The 25074-nt window shown below is 40.4% G+C and overlaps 2 protein-coding genes across 8 annotated transcripts in view; both read left to right on the top strand.

The window, feature by feature from the left end:
* Positions 1-3239, top strand: part of mprip (myosin phosphatase Rho interacting protein) — a 58442-nt gene extending 55203 nt beyond the window's left edge. For 3 of the 6 annotated variants that reach the window (XM_061230328.1, XM_061230303.1, XM_061230304.1), the window contains one exon: positions 2244-3239. In XM_061230328.1, coding sequence (XP_061086312.1) covers positions 2244-2315 — 72 coding nt within the window. In that variant the 3' untranslated portion in view covers positions 2316-3239. Of the gene's footprint in view, positions 1-44 lie in introns of all 6 variants that reach the window. The other 3 variants (XM_061230314.1, XM_061230322.1, XM_061230305.1) reach the window with 3 other exon arrangements.
* A 1375-nt stretch (positions 3240-4614) lies between these two features.
* si:dkey-94l16.4 (transcription factor 20) lies at positions 4615-15819 on the top strand. 2 transcript variants are annotated; one of them, XM_061232400.1, is made up of 6 exons: positions 4615-4793; positions 5907-8587; positions 9320-9413; positions 9962-10011; positions 11195-11265; positions 11827-15819. In XM_061232400.1, the coding sequence occupies exons 1-5, from the start codon at positions 4733-4735 to the stop codon at positions 11237-11239; spliced, it is 2931 nt and encodes a 976-aa protein (XP_061088384.1). In that variant the 5' UTR covers positions 4615-4732; the 3' UTR covers positions 11240-11265; positions 11827-15819. The 2 variants fall into 2 exon arrangements, with proteins under 2 accessions (XP_061088384.1, XP_061088386.1); XM_061232402.1 differs by having other exon boundaries at positions 4659-4825.
* Positions 15820-25074: the final 9255 nt, after the last annotated feature.

Below are 25074 nucleotides of genomic sequence, written 5' to 3'. Positions count from 1 at the left end.
TCCTGTCTAACACACCCTGGTGCGTTTCCTCCCTCTGTCCTCAGTCTGCGAATCGTGACATGCCCTGGGACAGCTAAGGCTGCCTGAAGACCTATTGACTTCTCCTTTAGGTAAATCCTATGGAAAAAGACCAATGCCTGTAGCAGAGATCTGAGGATCCATTTTCTGGCTGCTTTTTGGCGGTTGCATTTTGGAAATAATATGCTTGGTTCAGTGTTTTATTGCTGAACACCAAGTTTCCCCCCATTTTCCTGTAGCTACTGTGTACTGGATATCATTCAGTACAGGTTTTGTTTTGGATTGCCATATCAGTACCAACCGCATGTGTCCACATTTGATGCTGCGTCTCATCAAAGTCAGTCCATTATTTTCTTGCAGAATGCTATTCATCGGGATTAGGAGTGCTATTTCAGCAGCCAGGCTTTTCAGTCACAGAAGGCTGTCACTAAATCTGGTCTGAGGGTCACACTGGGTCACACCTTGGACCGTTTGGGCTCACGGGTGTGTAGCCACCGTGTGCCTCCACCCCTCTTACATTATGTGCTCCCCAGAAAGAGCCAGTGTGCTGTCTCAGGACCTGGTTTCGTTCTGTCTAAAATAGCACATTCCATCCTGACTCAGAAAGGGCTCCTGTGGCGTGTCGAGGCTGGGAGAAGCACCATTGTGTTTAAGAGGATAAGAGGAGGCCGTGGTGTTTTGTTGAAATTTGCACAAGGTGTACGTGTGGTTTTTGAGGTTTTCCCTCACATCTCACTATTTCGCTCAAGTGCACTCTTTGACTAAAGCACACTGAATGTAATGTTACATGTGTATGTCTTTTGCTGTGTTTAAGCTATTTCTAGGTAAAGGTGAAAGGTAAGGAGCAACAAAGTGGCATGCAATCAACATTTAAGCGACTGTATCTCCCTAACATTTATAGTGCAATTTTGCATACTGTGGCTCAGGCTAAACATATAATGTGAGTGCAAGTAATAAAAGCAGAATTCAGTGAACATCGTACATTAGGTTTACAGTATGAGGGAGTGTGCATGTGCAGATCTGAGCATCACTGGCTGTGATGTATTCTTAAATATGTATTCTCCTGCATTATGATTGTGACTGAATTAAGCAAGTGACAAAATGGTAGCAAAGCTTAAAGCTTAAAGCCTGCTTTCTATGGAAATATATATAGACTTGAAATATATATATAGGTCTAACATCTTACAGTATTTTTACATTCGCAAAGTGAGATTCAGAAATAGTGGAGTTCAAGACCATTTTGTTTTGATTCACTACATTTATAAACATTTGAATGCTATTGTGTGAACATTATATGCATAGCTGGGATATATATTGATGTCAAATGTGAATTTTGAAAGAACATGTCGACTCAGTAATCACTTTATTATTTAGACCTGTACACCAGCTTGTTAATGCAAATATTTAATCAGCCAATCATGTGGCAGCAACTAATTGCATAAAAGCATGCAGACGTGGTCAAGAGGTTCAGCTGTTATGGAGACCAAAGGTCAGAATTGGGAAGAATTGTGATCTAAGTGACTTTGACCGGAATAATTGTTGGTGCCAGATAGGGTGGTTTGAGTATCTCAGAAACTGCTGATCTCCTGGGATTTTCATGCACAACAGTCTCTAGAGTTCGCAGAGAATGGTGCAGAATAAAACTGCAGTTCCAGCAGTTCTGTGGGGAGAATTTTTATGTCCCCTTTATATATACTACAATTTAAGATGCAACATCAAGTCGATGTAAACCTTTGTATGTACAGTTTATAATTCTAATTCAATTCAATTTTATTTTGGCAACTGATATATGTACCATGGATTACTTAAAATTTGCATGTGGAAATGGATTCTTAGCAGTTCTTACTGTGCTGGTTTTACACTGTTCCTTTACCTGGAAGTCAGGTGTAAAGTCAGTCTTGCCAATCAGTAGCACTAATTAGCTGGGGAAAAAAGGAAACCAGGGCTGGATTTGGATTTGAGGGCCAGAGTTGATTACCCCTGGTAACAGTTTCTGCATAAATTCCTCAGCCTAATCTACTTGTTTCTGCAGGCAGTATTACATTTGAGCTAGAGACAAAGTAGTAGGCAGGAGATAGTAGAACAGAGTGGTGTACTGTAGATAACAAATATAATATCATCTAATACAGTGTGCCATTGTGTCCAAGTGTTTTACTGTTTTTGAAACTGCAGGATGGACATGTTCATAATTACTGATGCTGTTTTATTTGTGTCTTTCACTTTAGAGTCTTAAGGAGGGCCTGACTGCTGAGCAAAGACTCCATTTGTTCGACAACAAGGACACTAAGGAGTTTTAACATATACAAACTATGTCAACCAGTCTTGCTGCATGTTTTGAGACACACTATATTTTAGCCCAGTAATTAATCGTCTAGAAACACACTGGTCACATAAGTCTTATATTAAACATGGTATGGAGTTTTTGAATTTTTTGTCTAGAATCTGCATTTCATGCACTTCAGTTACTGTGACTTTTTTTTCATTGACACGTCTTACTGTAAATATTCTATATTGTTTTTAATGAAGCATCTATAATGTGTATTCTAAACATTACTGTGTAAGCTACTGTTAAACATGCTCTTAGTATGTGTGAATAGCCAAAGGAATAAGTCTGTAATGGCAAAACATGACAACATTGATCACTGAATATTACTTAATAGTCAGCAGTAAAGGTGTTCTTGCCTTCATCCCACTGTGTATAACGGTATGTTTGGACGGTATGCACATTCTAATGCTTCCTTCCATTGCCCTTATTGCAGGTGTTTGCAAGCTTTAGGAATAATATTTCAAAGTGAAACATGTGGCTGCATCATCTTACAAGTTTTACTCGACTAGGTTGACCCTTGCTTGTTTACCCGAGTATTGTTGGCTTGTGCATACATGGTGCCTAGAAATGTAGTGGAAGCTATAAGAGGGAAAATAAAATAAGGACTCATGAAGGCAATGGCTGAATTCACATGGATTGAAATTGTTGGTATAATATATAAATTTATATATATTTTTTCCTTTCTGTAATCATAATGGTTTGCTCAGCTGTGTGGGAGTACATTTTTTAAGTTGGATGTTTGTAGTGTCCTTCATTGGCAGTCCCTTTGTATTTATTTGAATGTTTTGGATTTTTGTCACACGTTTTCAGTACTCTACTCTGTCATTGTAAATATACAGCAAATGTACACCAACTGACTACAGGTTTATTAGCAATAAATATTTTTGCACCCTGATTTTTTCCATGACTTTTTTTTTTGTTTTTTTGTTTATGGTACGTATAATGTTTAACTGTGACCTCCTTATATCTTACATGCAAATAAAAAAAACGGTAAACCATATCAAAGCCACTTATATTAACGTCATGTTGCATTGTATCTTTAAGCAATTATTGTGCAAATATATTATTACTTATTTAACTTAAAATCAATATAGCTAGCATATTGTATGATTACTAAAAGTTAACGCCAGGTGCACCGCAGAGTAATTAAAGTAGGTTGTATAGATGTCTAAATCATAAAACATAGATGAAAATTTAATCCTCTTAGTGGATGTCCAGAATCTGTTTGCTTGTCAATATTTATTATATAGATGCTAATTATAGGCTACATGTCCACTGGCCATTCAGTGGACATATAAAATCACACTACACACACTAAGCACTTTATTAGGTAGACCTGTATACCAGCTTGTTAATGCAAATATTTAATCAGCCAACCATGTGGCAGCAAATAAATGTCAAAAAAGAAAAATGATCTAAATGACTTTGACCAGCAGTTCTGCGGGCAAAAATGCCTTGTTAATGAGAGCGGTCAGTGGAGAAGGGCCAAACCTGACAGGAAGGTGACAGTAAGACAATAACCACACATTACAAGAGTGGTATGCAGAAGAACATCTCTGAACACACAATGCGTCAAACCTCTTAAGTGGATAGGCTGCAGAAGCAGGAGATAATTATGTCTAAAACATAAGTCTAATAAAAACCTAATAAAGTGCTCACTGAGTGTAGCCTATATAATAAAACGATAACTGCTCCATGCAGCTCTAAAGTTAATGCAGCTTGAATAAGGAGAGGGGTTGGATTGGCTAAAGTGATCAGGACGGACAGGATGAGCCAATCAAATTATTTTTGATTCCGTGATTCAGCGCATAGCTAATTGCAAATGCGTCAGTTTAGCAGGGAGTCCCACGGGAATTGTATTTTTGCAGCATTGGAGGCCACGGGACAGTAGTTTCGCGCGACACACAGGTACGTTTACTTTTGTTTTCCTTGTCGACGTACGGAAGAACCTATATAGCTAACCATTTTACTAGTATTATCAATGACTGAAATCGATCATTGTGCGTCTATAGTAGGCTACGTCATACAGTACATCCTAATTTTGCACGGAATTGTTTAAATTTGCTATATCTTACCATCTGTTTTCCATTATTTAAATATAGGCTACGAATGAATTACGTTTGGCTAAGTTACTACATGTATGTACCAAATTTTTTTATTAAATCAGATTATCAATTATTAAGAAACGAATCGCAGTTTTCTTTCAATAATACCTCCCTTTATGTCTCCCATGATGCCCTAGCGTGGCGACCAGCTGACTGGTGCTGTTCTTGAAGTGTGGCTCACGCGCTGTGTTGGAGGGTGTATAAAGTGCGGCGTTTTCAACCATTTACCTATTTTCTTTGTCTGAAATAGATATATGATACACATTTAATCGTAGTTTCTAAGATGTCTGGAGCAGACTGGACCTTGAACGAAATCCGAGGTGCTGTTGATTCCTGTTTAAATTGTACGTTTTAGAATCCCCCAATTCTCATTTTGGTAAGTTTCAAGCTAGCCTGCTAGCTAGTTTAGGCAACACAGTGTACCGCTTCTTTTGTTTCGGAAATTAAGGGCCTAGTGTGGACCTGAGACCAGATTGTGGAGGAAGATAGAGACAGTCTTTTGATCTGTCAGCTCACGATTGGTGATGTGCTGGGAGTTCCCTATGTTTGTCTTCAAGACGGGATTTTCCTGTTGTTTGAATATAATCCAGGCTCTAACGTTAAGGAACATGTACGTGCCTGGCTATCCAGGTTATAATGTATGATACAAAAAGAAGCGTTAAAATAAGCATTCAAACTAAAATAGTTGAGCTTTGTCTTTTGCCGTTAGCTAGCTTCGCTGTTGTTTCATGCTGGCTATTAAGCTAGCTAGCTAAATGTGGAAACGTTAATGCTGGCGAGGCGTACGATTGTTACACGCTGGGTGAGTAACAGTTAAGGTTAGCCAGCTAACGTTACATTGTTGCGTTTATATCGGGATATTATATTGTTAGCTAGTTTTCGCCTCTTGCAGGTCGCTTTAATTTTTGACTTGTCAATGTAATGTTGTATACATTATGTCGATAAAATTTTAACGGATTAGTCGTTGGCTAGTTTGCATAGCTAATTGGTTAAATGACAGATGCTACCTAAACACTGGTTTTCAAGTGACAGTGAGACTTAACGTTACGTTCCTACTCAGCAATTCCTCACTTTTTTCAGTTTGTGGATTTGCCCCACAGTTTGTCCATCACCTTTTATTCAAGGAAGTAACTACCTGGCTAGATACTGGATAGTCAAAACTTCTCTATACCGGCACTAGCTACTCTTAACTAGTGTAACTAACAAAACATGAGATTTTTTGAACGAGTTCCAAGAGGTTAACGCGCGTGTGTGTTTGTGTGTCTGAGTGACTCAGTGGATGGTGCATTTCTTTTCAACCACTTGTGGCTAACATTTTCGTGACGGTTGGAGATTAACAGTAGCATTAATCGGATTTTACATGCTATTGTACACAAAATTGAATTAAGCAAACGGCAAAGAAAAATGTATCAAATTGAGAGACAATTGTTTGAACCTTATTTCTATCTGTGTTATAGTTGATATGGAACCCCCACCTTCTGGCCAGTCAGGTGCTTTACACCCTCAAGACCACTCCCTCTGCAGCCTGACCACTGTGTTTGACCTTACAAGGAAAGGGGAAGAAAGTCTGCTGAAAACCAATGCCATGGAGACTCTGCATGTGGTCAAAGGGCCCAGCTGGTACAGCATCAATCCTGTGACTAGCAAGGGACTAGTGTTTCCAGAAAATGACTCCGATCATACACCCCGGCCTAGTGAGCAGATCCAGCCAGACGATGCCTTTTCCGACACAACCGTCACACTGTCTTATGTGAACAGGTCTCATGTTTTCTCTTCCCGTGATTCCCTTTCACAGCTTCACCCACTCTGTGGTGTTTCGTCCATCAGTAGAAAACTGTCCTGCCACTCCTCTTCCTTTGAAACAGACCCAGTGCTAACAGAAGCTGGTAGAGGGGATCTTTGCATGGAGGTTAGCCAGGATTCCCTCTCACATGCCACTAGGCCTGTTGGACTGGCATCAGAGTCCAGTCTTTTAGAGACTGAGGAGGAGCCTCAGCTTTTTGAGAGTGTAACAGGGACCCACTTAGTGCAGCAAGCTGTTGAGGTGAATGGAAAGCAAGCTGCCAGTCCTTGGGGCATGGACAATATTGAGCTTGGTCACAGAGACAGCTCCAAGAAATGCATGTCATCTCAGGAAAAGGACAAAGATGGTTGTGTGCAAAATGGTGTGGGTGGAAGTCCATGGATTCTCAGATCGCATGAGGAAAAATCCTCAGGGAGCCTGAACACAGGTCCAGGAGTCCAGAAGAAGTGTGACTCTGAAGTGCTTTTATTGATTTCTAGAACTGATGATCCAATCTTTTTGCAGGACAGCCAAGGTCCTAGACACTTTTTGTGCAGCTCCTTAAATGGAGACTATGTTAGTCCGTTAGAAGATCCTCTATCCCCCTCTACTACCTCAATGGATGACATGGAAGATGTTTTCATTTTGCCTCAGACACTAAATTCTCCTAGCGGAGAAAATTCCTTCACAGATGAAGCAGCAAACGCCACCAGGGAGAATCCAGTGAATGGGGGACCTAGTTCTGATCTTTCTGTAACGGAGTCAAGTCTTACATCTGTAGTAGGGGCAAGTTCCCTGCCGAGCGACTGCAGTGATGATGATGATGATGATGATGTCATAGAAATACCCATCAGTAGAAATGAAATAAACACGGTGCCCTCAGCTGTGCCAAAACCATATGTGGAATCACCGAAGATGGGTGATGGTGTGCCCGATTGTAAAGAAAGCGTTTCAGTCATGGAGGAAAAGGTGAGGACCCCTGATCTTCTCAATGGGAATGCACAGGAGGATGGCAGCAGGTTCGAAAGGAAAAAACTTCCACCTCGCTCCGGGAGGGGGATGAGGTTAGAGGCTATTGTTCAGAACATCACCCCTTCCAGGTATAAAGTGACAAGCAGTGCCCATTCCACAAAGAAACACTGCAGTCCTAAAACTCAGACCAATGAAACGCATCAAGCAAATGTAGGCCCAGGCATCTTTAAATCTGTAGGCAGCCAAAACCATAAAGAAAAAATATACAGTCCAGAGAAGCAGCCCACTGTAAAGACCTCATCCTTGCAAGAGGATACAGGTAACATTTATCCAGACCATTGCAGCAACAAGAAGTCTACCTCAGGTTCTGAACACGCAAGCATTTCCAAACCTCAACACGGCAGCACATCCCCAAAGCCATCTAAACCACGCGACTCTAATGTGAAGGGAACGGAAAAGGGACCGTCCTGCAGTTCACCAGCTAAGTGCTCTCAGAGAGCACTGCCTGTGCCAAAAGTGTGTCAGAAAAGCCCCACCAAGCAGCTCAGGGCATCCGCAAGCGGCAAATCCACGTGCACTGCCAAGAAAACCCATAAAGCCAAGAGGAAGCAAAGAAAATGCAACGCCAGGCAGTCTTGCATGTTTTCCCCAAAAGAACCGGAAATCAAGCTGAAGTACGTGAACTACAAGGAAGAGCGAAGGGATAAGTCGGAAGGGTTCTCTCCGTTTGTACGCCTGGAGGTCAAGGAGCACTCCACCTGCACTGTCATCAACTACCCTGAGGAGGAGAATGTCCGGCTGAAGAAAGGCCAGCAGCAGGCGGGCGGCAGCGGCTTCGTTCCTGGGGCCATTCCCTCCACCTCGTGTTTACAGCTGGGTCGCCTCAGCACGGAGAGCAAACGGCAGAGCTCTCTGGTCTGCTGCCTGTGCGGCCAGTCGGCCAATTCCTTAGACCTGGGGGACCTGCACGGACCTTACTATCCTGACAGCTTCAAACCCGCCCTCAAGGCCCACCCCAGCCTGCAGGGCCTGAAGGGAGAGGAGGATGACAGTGACTCAGACTCGCTGTCCAGCGTGCTGGGCGGGAAGCGCGCCCACGCTGCCGGCTCCTTGCCCCAGAGGCCACGGCACAGGCTTGAACGGGCGGCTCTGCTTGGGGCATGCCGCAAATGGGGCAGTGACAGTGACGGCTCACAGAGCCCCTTGGCCAAGAAGCCCCGGGCAGAATCTGCTCCAGACGACTGGTACAGCCCCCCCGTCGTGCCCTTAGACACCGGCGAATACTGGCTTCACGAGGACTGCGGCGTATGGTCGGCTGGTGTCTTTCTGGTCAAAGGAAAGCTCTATGGGCTGGAAGAAGCTGTACGGTTGGCAAAAGAGACCGTAAGATTAGTTTGCTTCACCACAAAGTTTTAAGCTGTGCCTTAAAATAGTTATTCTACCAAAGTATAGCCTACACCCAGAACACTGGTTTGTACTAAACTGCTTTATCAGGGGTGGGCATGGAGGGCCTTATCAGATAACTGAATTTCATGCCAACTTTGGTTCTTAATGATTTAATTAGCCTATTAATTTAAGTTATTCTTCATTTTGTCTAAATACAGTACTGATATGCTCATGAATCATAGATTTACTGTGTCTAGTCCTTGAGTGAAACACCGTTGACATATAGCAATAATTGGCCAGTTGAGCCAAAAGTAATTGGTGTTGGCAAAAACCTGCATGCACACTGGCCCATCAGGTTTGGAATTGCCCATCCCTGCTTTGTCATACTGGTTATAAATGAACATTTCATTAATTTAAGTGCCAACTCATAGCCATCTATTGTGTGTGATTGGCTGTCTCTCTTGTTTTTTATAGAAACACACAACATTTGGCAAATCTCAAAAGAGGATGTTTTCTCAAATTAAAAAAATAGTTCTTTAATGCAGGTCTGACATGCGTTTGTGCTGCAGTAGTTATTTTGTAATATATATTTAATAAGGGGTTTAGTAATTACCTAAGGCTGAATGAGGCACTGTTCTGTTTGAAGTTGATTGGGGCTGCTGACGCCATGCTGTGTTCCTCTGGCCAGTAAGCATATTAGGTCAGTAACATGACCCGTGTGATTTTCAGGTTTGTTCCATATGCCATTCAGTGGGCGCAACGCTGGGGTGCCTTTTCAAAGGATGCCCTAATAAATATCACTACGCCTGTGCAGTGCAGTCAGGTGAGCTTCACCCCTACCCATCTGTTCCTGTGCGTTTGATCAAAGTGTAATTAGTCTGCTTAGGAGACTGAATAAGACTGTTCCTATGTGGTTCTATGGTGAGACCGAGGGTATTAACACCTACTTGCCTCTTCATACGACAGCCTGTTCCCAGTTGCTGCACTGACTGACACTCCACAGCAGACATGTTTGAGCTTGAGATGGAGATGAGCAGAGCAACAAGAATGTCCTGATAAAATTTTACCAGCATAGTTTTTATAACCGCTTTGTAATACAAGGTGTGACATTGCTAGTTGGAACAGCATTAAATTCTTACCTGCTCAGGTTTACACAGTACATTTCTGACTGTGATAGCACTTGTACACAAATCATCTATTGTTTCCTTAATGTAGCTGGTATGTATTCAGCCAGCCTTTTCTGTGCTTGTCTGCTTTTTGTTCCTGCATGTGAGGAAATCTGGCTAGCCATACCTGCTGATAACACGCTATACAGAAACTGTTCTCCCAATTGGTGACTGCTTTTATTGATTCATGCTTTTATCTTTGTAGGCTGTGTACTCAATGAAGACAACTTCTCCATGAAATGTACAAAGCACAAGGTAGTTCTTATTTGCTATGTCTAGAATCAGTACATTAGTTTTATTCTGTATTTGTATTAATTATTTTTTATTCATTCGCACCTCAGAACATCTTTTGTAGCATTGCTTGCAAAACATGCGATTATTCCATGTCTGAATATATTTGTCATGCATTTGACTGCCCTTGACTAGTGGCTTCCAACAAAGATCTTTACACCATCAAATGGCTTTGCACTAGATAGATTTTTGTTTAGTTTTTGCTTATTAGGTAATTTAATTCAAATGTTCTGTTTCATTTATGTGATGATGAACATATAATAGGAAATAGGAAAACCAAAGCATGTACGGATGTGGTTGCTCCGGGACTTTGCAGAGAACTACTCTGGGAGGTGGGAGTCGGCCATTTTTCTTCATTATTCTTGCTGGAGAAACAGCTGACTTGTAAGGACATTGGCTGGAACTTGACTTTCAACTGATGATGACTTGTTATTTTGTCAACATAACAATCTTTCATCTTCTTTTCAGCCTCAGGTTGATTAGTTCCAGTAGGCACAAAGCTGTTGAGCATAAATTGGTTTAATTTCACTGTTGACTGGTTCTTGTGAGAAGGTCAGTTTTCTCTTTCCAGCAATAGAGGGTTTTTGATGTTAAAGGAGCTGTCCACTAAAACTAAGAAAACAAGGATAACTACACTTATAGCCATACTTCATCATCCGTATCTACATGCAAATAAGCAATACCAGCACCTTCTGTCGCATGCAATATGTGTGCTGGTGTCTTGCTTTTTACGGTTTAAATTTGGTTGGTTACTTGAATTGCTGTGTGCTATACTCTGTATAGGATATTTTGTCCTTGTAGTCTAATTTAAAGGCTGACTCAGCATTTCGGTGAAAACAGAATGTCCTGTTAAGTTTGATTACTGTCAAGAACAGAGAGCAATTTCAAAACTGGAAAAGCAGAATTTACCCTTGGATGCGTGGATGTTGGCATTCAGCCAAGTAATCTGTTACCCAGAGGGAGGCATTTCAGGGTTTGTTCTGTTCCCTAGAGACAAGGCTGGAGTGCTGTGCTAAATCTCAAGTTCAGATTTGCATCTTTGTTTGAAAGCCGTTTATCTGGTGCTGGCTTATATCATGATGTCCGAAGACAAAGCAGTTTCCTGATGTGTAATAAATCCTTGTGTTGTGCATTTTCTCTCTTCCAGAATAAGTCGGTCAGAGCCTCTGTGAAAACACAGGACAACAGGTGACAGGAGAGGTGGAGGTGCTCTGGAAGGTTTGTACTAGTACATTGCATGTACTGTATATCACTCTCATTATAACGCGTTTGATTAAAAAAAATTAAAATTAAAATTAAAAAATGTTTTGTTCTGAGTGTGGCTTGCACTCCCAAAGGGTGATAGGCCATTGGGTGTCCACCCAGTCTACCACGTAGCTACATGTGAAGCTCTGACTAATGTCTGCTCTGGTCCACTTGCAAACTGATGTGATGTGAAGCAACAGCTGACATATGCTTCAGAGGAGGGCACAGGCTCTTCTGGGCTGTACTGAATCAATAGTGGAGGTTGAACAAGGGGAGGAAAGTGGTTTGTTGCATTTCATATGACTAGAGTGATAATGTGATGCCTTTTTCCTTTCCTTTCCTGTTGTTTTTTTGTTTGTTTTGTTCTTACATTTTGCTTATGGTTTGGCATCTCATGAAAGTGAGAGATTCCCAGTCTTGAACCTTTAGTTAACGGTCCTCCAAAAAAATCATTTTGACTGCATGGTGACTTTGAATATAAGTATAAATAGAGCGTCCTTAATATTAAGTTCTTTTTGTTCCTTTCCCTACCAGATGAACTCCATCTCTGGCGGTCTGCTGGCGGACTCCTCAAGTGAGTCCCACAACCTTGATGATACTGGAAGAATGTCATTCGGTTTGGCAGCAAGGCTCAGCTGAATGCAAACACCCACAAACCTTAATTCAGATGTTTGCTTTGTTTCGTTTTTTTCTTATCAAATCTACTATTTATGTACACAACTTTCTGCTTCAGCAGAGCAGGACCTAGATTTTCACCGCTGTCTTTAGTCCTCACTGAAATGTCTACCCACATTGATGTCGTCTTGGATGGTGCCGCTGCTGCCTGTAGCAGGGGATGAGGTTTGAATGAAGATGGGCTCCTGGTCCAGCCACCCCAGAATGGCAGATTTTGTTTGTGTCCTTGGCCCTAATTAATGTAGGTGACCAAGTACAGACAAAAGCAAATGCCATGTTAACCGTAGTACCACGTTCAGTCTGTCATTTCAAAAGAAAGGGCTTGTGGGTGGAAGGACAGGCTTTACATTCAAGTTCCGAGTTTGTATCTCAATTGGACAAATTCTATTTTCCTAGTTTTTGATGAGCTGCCAGCAATTTATATTTTATTTTCGATGTAATTATTTGCAGACAAATTGAGGTGTATATAAATATTTTGTGTGTGCATTTATTTAAAAAAAGAAAAAACATGAAGGTGATTATAATGCAATGTTAAAATGGACGATGGTTGGGCTGTCTCCTTTGATGTGTTTATATCTTCACCTCATGAATGTAATTTTTTCCCTTTGGCTACTTGGGGGAGGGGTAGCTGAAAGCACTTTGAAGAGGCACTTAAAACCTTAAGTTATTGAATTCCCTGTCCAGGCAGAAAATGAGTCCCACATCCAATTATTGCCTATGGTATGGTATTCAGGCTGAATTGCATTTACAGATTAAACTGCTTCTGGCCTTATTTTACTTGGATGGAGGCACAATTACCTCTGACTGGGAATTGAGATATGGGACCCCACATTTTTGGATAGACCTCAGCCCCTCTATTTATTATCAGACATGGTTCAATTCATTTGGCCACATTCATCTTCCGCAAAAAACAGCTTGAATGTGCGCAATTTCTCCCAATCTCTTTTGGAGTCATGAGATATTAACCAAGGAGTCATCGTTTCAGATGTAATGCCTAATGTTTGCCATTGTGCGGAACTGATGTTACAACTTGGTCTCAACAGCAATGGATACCCAAAGTAAATTCCAATTTGTCAGAAGACCGCCTTTATTTACCACACATGAAATTGCACTTGTTTAATTTGAGGTTGTATCAGTGGTCACTAGTTAGCACTTGGTTGTTTTGAAGGCACCTGTAACCAACAGCACAATGGGACAATAATTGAAGTTATTACAAATTCGGTGGCACACCATTTTCCTTAACAATGGCTACATTTCAACAGAGACCAGTATGTATAATTAGTAAATCTGTATGCTGTTGGTCAGCTGCATAGATTTAAGTGATGGTGGCTTGCCAGGCTGTTGCAAAAGTGGTGGCATAAATGGGCTATCGTAGAGATCTTGGCTGTTTTTCTGGGAGAATAGTGTTGCGGGCTACTGAGAGCTCATGTTAGATGTAGATAATGCTTCCAGACTCTACTTGTCTGAGACCATCGGCCAGTTTACTAATGAACTTGTTGGTGACTACCCATCCCTTGGAAGGAAATGTTCCATGTTCCCAATGTTTATGGGAAAGACTGCACTTTTTAAAATGTATGTATTGGTTTTTCATTTTTGCATATTGGTTTCCATAACACAGACTAGTTCTCATATTACAGTGGTATACCCACATTTTTACCAGTCACCCTTTGCAGTGAACGTCCGTAGATATTTTCTTAGAATGTCTAACCATCATCTAAGTGGGAACCCGAAGGGTGACTAGGGTTAATGGTTTGTCGAAACATGTAAAAAGGTACTGCACATCCAAGGAGATCTGTGCAACTCGAGTGCCATGACAGAAGCTAGTGCAATACATTTAAGTTAAATATCTATTTTTTATGTATTGAATGATTGAATTGCACAGCTCTCCCAACAACCCCAATCAACATTGTTTTGATGATATATTGTGACTTAAAATGTATGAGCTAAATTTGCATTGCATGTTTACTTTGTTTATAAATGCCCCCTCCCTCCCCAGTGCTGTTCTTATTCCTGTTGGAATGCCATAGGACAATGTATAAAAGACTCTCCATGGTAACTCGTTGTTGCCTGTGCTCCAAGGGGGTATTCATACTAATGCATAATGTGTATTTATGTATATTTATGACTATCTGCTGTGCTGTGGGAGATAAAGAAGGGAAGCTCCTTCGCATCTAGTGATATAAAAGCTGTCAATGTCAATTGTTAATGTTAAGCGTTAGACAAGAGAGTGAAATGGCGTTTTCATTTGGGCGGTGGTGGGTGGGGTGACTGGGCTGGGCTGGGTGGGTTTTCTCAAAGGCCTCTCCTATCACTTCTGTATGTGTGTATCTGTGTAGCTGTATATAGTCCTGTAAAGGGATAAAACAACACAATGACCTTGAACTGTCACAATAAATACTCTCATATTCGTACAGTACCTTCATCTGTCCCTTTGGTCCCTTTGATAGCTGCTTTATGGAATTAAGTGATTTTCATTCTAGAGGTGTTTTCTTCACTAGCTACTGCTTTCAGGATATTCATCTGCACCCCGATTCTGATCTGCACAATAAATTATTCAGGTCTTTCCATTGCTAATTGCTGCTTTTTTCCCCCCACATTCCAGTGTCACATAATGAACAATGTAGATTTATAGAATATGCCGTGTCGGCATCAAGCACAAGATGCATAAAGTTTGAACTCTAGAAGTCTGAGAGGGAGAAATGGGTGGTTGACTGTTTATTGTCCTTAACCTGCATGTTAGACAATCCAGTCACGTTATCTGGATTCAGTCCCCGAAGGATGGCTGACTTTAGTTGCTTTAATTTATGTCATTTTAGATGTGCTGCAGATGAAATGCTTAAACTGTAAAATACTGCAAAGAGGGTATTGGGCATTTTCTTAGTCATGTATGTTAAATTGTATTTTGCATTGCAATGTAAAGTATTGTGGAGGTCTTTGAGGTCAAAAGGTGTTTACGTCACTTTTGATGGCAAGGTTACATAACCTGCCCAAGAACGTGTTCACGTTTCACTTGCTGTGTTCCATATGTCTTATGTCGAGTGTTGCAATGGAATTGATTTAGTCTTGTAGCTGCACAGAGAAAGCGGTCCAAATACATTTTGTCGAATAGAACACATGAATACATCCTCGTAGATCCTGCTTGTAGGAATTGAGGGGTTTTCTTTTGTATTTTGTTTAAAATGATGTGTGAAATTGATCTATATCTCAGGGTTGAGTCTCGGTAATTCAAAGTGTTCTGACTGACTAGACTTCAATTCCTCCTGCATGTTTTATTCTCTTCTGTTCCTTTTCTCTCATTAATTAGGACCATAGTCTGACAGCAGGCATTTGCTCACATTCCTCCACACCTGTTTTTCCTGGAATAGTGTTATTTTATATCTGGATAAACAGCTATCAGTATGGATTTTTTATTTTTTTTATTTAAGCCATTTGCACATTTTGATTTGTTGAAGTTAATCATTTCAGTCCCAAGAGTGCCATATGGCATCAAGCGTAATTACCGTAAAATCCCAAGAATTCCATATGGCACTCTCGACCTGATACCTTTTCAACTCACCCAAAGCCAAAACGCCTTGGGATTTGGGTGGAGCCATTTCATATTGAGCTGGGGACTGAATGGGTTAAACTATGCCCCGCATTGCATACTATTTGCAAAGGTAAGTGTTAAGTATGTGTAGCACTTATATAATGAATCTATATGTGTCATCATCGTTGTGCATCAAGTGCTCTCATCTTGAAGCTTATGACTGAAGGCGATTCTTATAACTCGGCAACAACTGGCATGTAGTGTTTTTTTGTAGTTGTTGAATCATGTCTTAATTTGTACAAAATAAAGTGTGTCCAACAAGAAAAGTGTTTTAAGTTGTACTTTTTCTTTTCCTTGAACTTTGTTCTCCATCCATTGATTTACTAGCCACTTAATCTAAGTTTCAGGGTCACGGTGGGCTCAGGTCAAGCAGAGCTGTCCAGATATCCCTCACCCCAACTTAATAATCCCTCCAAAATGTCCTGGGTCTCCTCCCAGTTGAACGTGCCTGGAACACCTCCAAAGGGAGGCACCCAGTGGGCATCTTTAACAGGTCGAAGCACCTCCACTGAGTCCTCTGAATCCAGGGGAGCAGAGACTACTGTGAGGTCCTCCCATTAGGATGATGGACTCACTAGCTGGGGCCTTTTCTAGCACCCCGTCCACCTCCAAAAATGGCGCATAGAGCTTTCCCTCTCTGCCACATGTAGTCGCATTGAGGAGACCTTGTCCACTGCAGTAAACTCCAGCTGAGAGGCTGCCAGCTGGGGACTCATGAGTATCCTCACTCCCGCTCTGCAGGATTATATGTTTTTTATTAATTTAATTCTGCATTTTATTAAAATGTTTTTTTATAATAAAATTTTTATAATTTCACTTTGATGCTTGGCACAGTTGGTTTCCCAGATTTTAATGCACTTGACTTAATAAAAGTAGAATAATTTTCATTTGCAAGCAAAAACATGACCTGCTGGAATTCTGTAAAGCAGTAGTTTCATGTGCTCATTTTTAACCAACATATTAGACATGCAGGAAATGCAGAGAAAATGTAGTAGGCTAATTTAGATTAATAATTTGGTAGAACTCCCAAGAACTTATTTTATGAGTAGAAAGATATGACATACTCTGGTGCGTTGCTTCAGAGCCACTGCTCTGTTCAAATTCATGACTGAATTCCCTTACCATATGTGCTATTTTAGATTGAGGATTGTTTTGGCATAATGCTGAAATCCCACTCAACAAGCAGCTGGGCTGTGTGTGATCCAGCTCCTGTGGGTGATCTATTGGGTATTATGACCAAGGGAATTGTGCCCTGCAGTAATTAGTTTTACTTTCAACTATACAGTGCAGTGTGTAAATATTTGGGATAGTGACACAATTTTGGTTGTTTTCACTTAGTACTCCAGCACATTGGATTTGAAAGAAAAGGTACTGAATTTCAGCTTTATTATAAGGGTATTTACCTCAATATCAGCTGATCAATGTAGGAATTGTCATGCTTTTCATGCATTGTCTCCTTATTTTAGGGGATCAAATGTAATTGAACAATTGGGCTGATCAGCTGTCATGTTGGTCAGCTGTTGTTGCATCATTAGCCATGCAGAAGATTGTGTGGAAGTTGCACTATGTCTATTATGAGGCTGAAAAGTATGTTATTAGGAAGAAAGAACGCACTGAGCTCAGCAATAGCAACCTGGTAGACCATGTGAGACCACTGTAGTGGATGACAAAGAATGCTTTCAATTGTGAAGAAAACCATTTTCAACTGTCGAACAGATCTGTTGAATAGATTGATGTGGTTAGAAAAAAAGTATACTTCTGGAACATAGTCTTATGGACTGATCTGACTAATATTAATCTGTACTAAAGTGATGGAAAGAGGAAAGTGTGATCCAAAAAGAAAGGAACTGATCCAAGATGGAGGTAGTGCCATGGCTTGGGCATGTATGGCTGCCCCTGGAACTGGCTCGTGTCTTGTCCGATGATCTGACTGCTGACAGCAGCAGCAGGATAAATTCTGAAGTGTTCGGGACAGACAGAAACAGGAGCTGAAGATTGCTGCAGTAAAGGCACGGCAAAGCACCACCAGGGAAAATACCCAGTGTCTGGTGATATTTGTGCGTCACAACTTCAGGTAGTCATCGAATGCAGAGGATTTGCAACATAAATTGGGGGATCTATGCATAAAAATGGCTAAATCCTACAAGAATAGCCCAATATGGATGTACACTCACTGAGGACTTCATTAGGAACACCTGTACACATACTTATTCATGCGATTATCTAATCAGTCAATTGTGTGGCAGCAGCGCAATGCATAGAATCATGCAGATACAGAAACCTTGAGGCAGATTGGCTACAACAGCAGAAGACCACATCGGGTTCCACTTATGTCAGCCAGGAACAGAAAGCTGAGGCTGCAGTGGGCTCAGGCTCACCAAAAATGGACAGTTGAAGACTGTAAAAATGTAGTCTGGTTTGATGAATCTCAATTTCTGCTGAGGAATTCAGATGGTAGTGTTAGAACTTGGCAACAACAGCATACATCCATGCACCCAACCTGCCTTGTGTCAACAGTCCTGGCTGGTTGCTATGATGTAATGTTGTGGGGAATTTTTTCTTCACACACTTTGGGCTCGTTAACACCAATCAATCATCGCAATGTTCCCATCTTCTAATGGCTCATTTCCAGCATGACAATGCTCCATATCACAAAGCAAAGGTCAAACTGGTTTCATGAACATGACAATGAGTTCAGTGTTTTTCAGTGGCCTTCCCAGTCACCAGATCTGAATCCAATAGAACACCTTTGGGATGTAGTAAAATGGGAGATTCGCAGCTTGAATGTACAGCTGACAAATCTGCAGGACTTACATGATGCAATCATGTCAACATGGAACAGAATCTCAAAGGAATGTTTTCAACAACTTGTGGAATCCATGCCAAGAAGAATTGAGGCGGTTTTGAGAGCAAACAGAGGGCCAGTATTAGTATTAGTATGTTCCTAACAAAGTGCTCACTGAGTGCAAATAGCCTCACAATAAATCTGTCTGCGCTCATTTCAAATTCTCTTAAGTCATTTAAATGACAACTTATGACTTACAGTATCTGCTTGATGTTGCATGCAGTGAAAAGTGATATCTATCCGTGCCTTTCCTTCCAAAACCTCCTTCCAAAATTACCACTACATATAGGGCATATTTAAGTACAAATATGTACACGTTTACTTTGTTATTTGATTACTAGTTCCTGTAACTGTAAGTGTTGCCCACTGTAACGTTGAGTGCCTGAATCAGTATGATGCGTTTTCCAGTGGATATTGTAATGAGGGATTTGGCGCCTTCCTGTGGTCACATACTGGTGTAGTCGAAAAAGTGGTTGTAGTGGTTGGAAAATTGTAAATGTCGCAACTAATCAAAAGTAACAACCCAGGATAATAATAGGAAATCAAAGATCACCTGGGACATTAATGGCCTTAAAAAACGTTAAAAATAAATAAATCAATAAAGAATGTACATATATGAATGAACTGTGAGAATTATTTTAATAAATAAAAAAACAGACCCTGCTCCCAAATTGTTTCCCATGAAATGAGTTATATAATTGATTTTATTTTATATTTGGTTATAATATCATTGTGAATGACATACATCATAATCACCACAGGCCGTTGGCAACAGACACATCAGCTGCAGCAGACACGGCACGATGTGCTTGCCTTATATAATGAGGTGGAGGCTGCACTGGCTGGATATCTTGTTAAACTGAGAAAGTGAGGCGATGCTATATACTGTAGCTTACATCTGTTTAACAGGTCTGCTGCTATTATGTATTTTATATAACCTCTAGACCTCTTGCAGTTGGTTTACAAGACGTGTCAATTCTTTAAAATACGGATTCGTTTCAGCAGACTGTAGTGTTGAGGTCAGAAAGAGAAATTCCAAGGTTGCCCACACTGCAAGTAGACCTTACATAGCAGACAGGTGCTGCTGGTAGTTGATTACAGCACTCTATGATTTCATCAAACCTCTCAAACAGGACCTGCAATATCATATTCCCTACTTATATCTTAACTGTCATGCCATTCACTACTGATACAATCACTAATAAAGTTCATAATGGCACTAACCATAGGATACAGTTGTAAAGTCTGTACTGTTCAATTATAACTCTGAAGGCGGACTCCTGCCCACACAACAATGATAACAGTAAATGTAGGAAGAGCAGCACCAGTTTACTGCCTTCCAGCCTTGCCATATGCACAGATGAATATTTGAGACACAAGGTAACAACCTTGGACGATATATTTTTTATTCAAATATGATTTATATTTCATGGTGAGAAATGCCCAATGGGAACTGAGCTTTGAGTCCAGTTTTTCCTGAAGCAAATCAGATGTGTTTTAAGGGTGGCTGTGTCTATGCCTGTTAGCTCCTGTGATGAGACCGTATCTCTCTTGTTTATTTGGCAGATTAAAGGAGAGAGGGAGATGAAAAGCCTAGTTTGTCTCATTACGCCGCTCTCCGATTTAATCCTTTTGCTCTCGTCAGGCTCACTGCAGAAACGTTGCGTAGTCTCTGGAGACAGCGATATCCAGCCCTGTAAACTCTGACAGCCTCATTCAATTATAATCACAGCCGTAATCTCAACATCGTATCATGGCATCTTTGCAGGTTGTTGTGAACATCAGACATGCTGTCAGTATGCTCCAAACAGAAAACCATCTTTTTCCTGTCAGTTACATAAAGATGTTTCTGTTTCCAGTGCTCTAACATGCAGCTGTATGAAGATATAACACCATTTGGCATGGTGTCCCGGTAAGGGTAATTTTATTGTCTTGGGTCCCTTACTGGACTGGACTGTGTTTAATGAGCTGTATCTGCATCATTTTGTTCAGCCGAGTTCAGATAGTGATATAGCAGTGGGCAGTGCTGTGTATTCTCCAGCATCCTAGGATTCAGAAGGCCACTTCTTAGGGATTACTGGATTAATCAGTGTGCTTGTTTCGTCACCATGCACAGCATATATACACAGCCACCGTCACACAGTCAGAAACACACATTTCTACAGAGGCACATATGAATGCTCACGGACACTCATTAAAGTGCCATTCCTTTTACTTGATCTCTTCCATGTAGTCATAGAAACTACTGTGCAGTCCTTAGGTATTTGGACAGTGGTACAATTTATGTTATCGCTGCTCTGTACTCCAGAACATTAGATTTTAAATGAAATAATTAATATGAGGTTAAGGTGCAGACTGTCATCTTTGTAATTTGTGGTTATTTACATCCATATCTGGTGATCCATGTCCTTTTTTTCTCTCCTCAGACTTGACTTGACTGTCATTGGCACAATTCCTCATGTTGACAAAGGCAATAACAAACTCCAAACTGGTCCCCTAAAATGGAGGGACTTCATATACAAAGGATGTAATTCTTACATGGATCACCCAATATGGATGTAAATAGTTTCAGATTAAAGGTAACAGTCTGCACTTTAACATCATATTCATTGTTTCATTTCACATTTCTGGAGTACCGAGCCAAAAGAACAGAACACTGTCCAATGTGACTGCCCTATAGAATATTAATGAACTGGAAATGAAGTCATTTTGAGTTACTAAGAGCTGTATGCAGTTGGTGGGAGGTGTGGTATAAGGGAGGCCCTGAGACAACATCTCAGGAAAACATCCATCAACATCCGTCAGTCTATGGAAAACATGTCAATCTATAGAAAACATCCGTCAGTCAATGGAAAATATCTGTCAGTATAAGGAAAATGTCCATCACCTATGGAATACGTCTGTCAGTCTATGGAAAAAGGCCATCATTCTAACGAGACCAGCCTGGCACTGCAGTCATTGCTATGCAGGATGTGCAATGCTCTGAAGAGTTCCATGTCAGTGGTTGGCTTCAGTGGGTTTCCCTGCATCACATTTGCATATTATAGGCAAAAGATTCTGGGAGATCCATTTTACACCACCACCACCATATCAGAGGGGCAAGCATCATGGCCTCTCCCCTTTTGTCACTCCATTCCTTATTCCGTTATTTTTTTTAATGAATGTATTGCTTTCATTATGTCCTCTGAGAAACAAAAAACAAGCCAAGTGTGCTGCTACAAGTAATTCCACATTCAAGAAAAATGGCCCAAATAATCACAAATATGTAATATTTAATTTAAATGGGAAATCAGAGCCCAAGCAACTGTATTTAAGATTACGCAATGTGACAATGTACTTGTTCCTGCTACCAGCTGGCTCCCAGTACTCAGATATGATGTAATTCATGGCAATCTTCTCAATGTCTGTTCTGCCAGCATGATCCACTTCCCGTCTCCACCAGGCAGTTGACAGTCCTCAAGAGCATCTCACACTTCAAAGGGAACAAATTCAAGGGACGCTTCAATTTTTTATTTTTTGCTTTATTCTGTTTTACTTTTGATTAAATTAGAAGGAACTTACAGGAAGACATTTGTATTGCAATGACTGCATTGGACACGAGTTCTAGCATTGTGTTACCTACTGGCTAAAACTCCACTAAAAACATAGTGCAGCAAAATATGTCACTTTACAGATATACAAGGAATTTCAACTACATTACTGGCAACACATTACATCATGACAGTTTGCTGAGGCCTCTTTGTCCAACCTTTTTTTTTTGTTAATGGCATGTGACAGTGCCCAATTGCCCAATACCACTGGTGATGCTCTTTGCATCATGATTGAGCAGCTGTTGTTACAAGTCTTTGTGTGAGAGCACACTGAGGTCAAAGGTGAATAAATTAATGACAATGAGTAATGAGTGTAGTATCCGGCCTTGTCCTGAACATGTCCTGAGCACAGAGTGAGGACACTCTACCACTATGCACCACAGACAAGAGATGCCATTTTGTCATCACTGGAAAATAGTCCACACCATATCAAGGAAAACGTCTCCTATCTTCTACACTGTCAGTTGACGGGGATACTGCAGCCTATACATATGTAATTTTCCATAATGTATCTCCAGGATAATATCCTAAATCCATGCAAATATGTCAGGAGAACACAGAAACGCAAGAAATCTATTACAAAATGTATTTTTTTTGTAATGAGCCATACTGCAGCAGGAAATTCATTCAGCATTTGAAGTAAGAAAACTATTATCTGCTTCTTCAAATGTACTTCTTTCAATCTTGATGTGTTTTTCTGGAAATTAAATCCCATCCATCAAAACAAATAATAATAAAAAAAAACATCTCATTACAGTAGTACAAAAGGAAGTCCCTCTCTAATGTCTCCACACAAATCTGCAGCTAATCTCTACACATACTTCCTTGATTTTGGTTAGACAGTAACACAATAACGACAGCATACAAATACAACACATTTAATAAAAACTAACAATTACTGGTTGTCTCTTTTTTAGCCCTAGTTTGTTGAGAAGTCATGACGACAATTTTCACTCTGAAACATTATGCAAGAAATTGTGCTACAGCAAAATTTCACATCACAACACTCTGCGCCTATCTTTAATAAACAGAGTTCAATTTTCATAAAGATATGTTTTTTAATCCCCATGCAATTTAAAAATGCACTTTCATACATCATCAATGACTCTTTTCTGCTATACAACATTATAATTTGCAACATTGCACCATAAAATAGCTTTATCAGCTTAAAGAAAACAATAAATCAAGAAAACTACATCTCTTCCAACGTATTTCAAACAGATAAGTCTGTTACCATGTACAAAATATGTGCAGTTTAATGTTTCTGCAATGGGAACTGTATCACTGTAAAAGGAATTGAATTTCAAATGCCAAACAAAGGGAGAGATAACAGAATTGTAGCCTTAGGGTGTGTTCCACAAAGCAGGATTACAGAGTTAGCTAGTTAACTGCATAAAGTAAAACCCAGTCCATGTTACAGATTTAGGGTTCTGGGTTTTACTCAGAGCTGTTATTTGGCTAACTCAGTAATCCTGCTTTGTGGAATAGGCCCCTGGTCTGGGGTGATGTTTATATGATAGCTCTGAAAACAAGTGAGAGCAAGAACCGTGTGAAGCTGTTTACTGATTTGTTCTAAGATCCATCATCATGCTTTACCCCTTCGATTGGATGAATGTAATTTTTCCATACTTAAAGGTACAATAGGTAAGATTTTTGTGTTAAAACATTGTTACAAGGCCATTGTAAATCCTTAGAAAATCATTAGAAAATGCTCACTGACATGTTTACTTACCCTCTGACTGTTTATAGTATTTAATTCGAGTTTCAAATGGTATATTTATCAGGCCATCACTATGTTTTTGTACAGCAGTACAGCAGTTCAAGCTCATTGGTTGAAAACTGGTTCTAACTGCCACAGCCAATGGCGTGGGCGCTTAGTCCGATTTTCCATGTAGCTGCAATATGAACATAGTAGCGATTGCACAAGTGTTGTGCTTCAGGTGGATATTTGGAAATTCGGGAAGCTAACTAGTAATAGCTAATTTGCTTGTTGTTACTGATAGCGAACCGAAATTGTTCTGAAGCTAGATAAGCAATAGTATACAGTATAGAGTTTCAGTGATCGCTTGTCTGGAGTGCAATTTGGGCAGCTACACGTTCCTTTTATCTATTTACGTGTTCAATCATCCGTGTTTAGCTAAACCTTTATTTCTCTCAAACTGTAAGTTACAGTTGCATCGTTTGTGGTAGACTATCATATCTCAGTTATATAGCCAGCTTGTTACGTAGCCAAATAACTTGCTTGCTCACAATATAGTTGGTTAGCTAAAATGAAAACTCCAAAAAGACAAAAACTACAGCCTAAATGGTTTTGTGTAGCACACCAAAGTCAAGATTTCATCACCTGTTCGGCAAACATTTTCTTACTAGAACAGTACAAAAAGACAGCAGGCTCTGTTGCGTTTGTCACTGTCAGCTTTCCAAAACAGTGCACGAGAATACTGAACGCTTTATATTACGTGTTATATTCATAGACTGTGGGTTGTGGCTTGACCATTATTAATGGCATGTCAAGAGAAGAAATTACCTATTGTACCTTTAAACAGAAAATTTAGGTCATGTTTTTTTCATTATTGATAAGGACTCCATGATGTTGTCATCTCAAAAACCTAGCACTTATACTGACTTCAAGTCTACTGACACGTGTACTGGGTTTTAACATTTGGTAAAACCTCAAGAGCCAACAACAAGTACCAGAAGTGTCATTCAGTTAGGGCTCACGGTTAACTCCCCCTGGCTATCCATGTGAAAGCAGTACCTCTGCAAATATCATAGCAGTCATATTTTTGGAACATGAGTAAGAATAAACACAAGTTAAGCATAGGCCTGATTTGATCTGGAGGTTTGGCAACAATACAACATTCATCTTTGTGAATGTTTCTCAGTGACCTGAAAATAGTTTCTGATCTTTTCAAAGCTACATAGCGGCACCAGTTAACAATGCCATTGCTCCATCAAAAAAGACCACCTGGAAAATGCAGCAACAGAATGACTTAAGAAAAAAGATCCATGCCAGTGAAGAGTCGATTACACATGGGAGATCACAAATCTCACCATGTTAAAAGCACATATGTATTTATCGTTAC

This window comes from Conger conger, chromosome 2 (assembly GCF_963514075.1).
Source record: "Conger conger chromosome 2, fConCon1.1, whole genome shotgun sequence".
In the NCBI taxonomy this organism is placed as follows: Eukaryota; Metazoa; Chordata; class Actinopteri; order Anguilliformes; family Congridae; genus Conger; species Conger conger.
The sequence above is the reverse complement of the archived record's forward strand: the minus strand, read 5'-3'. Positions and strand labels throughout refer to the sequence as shown.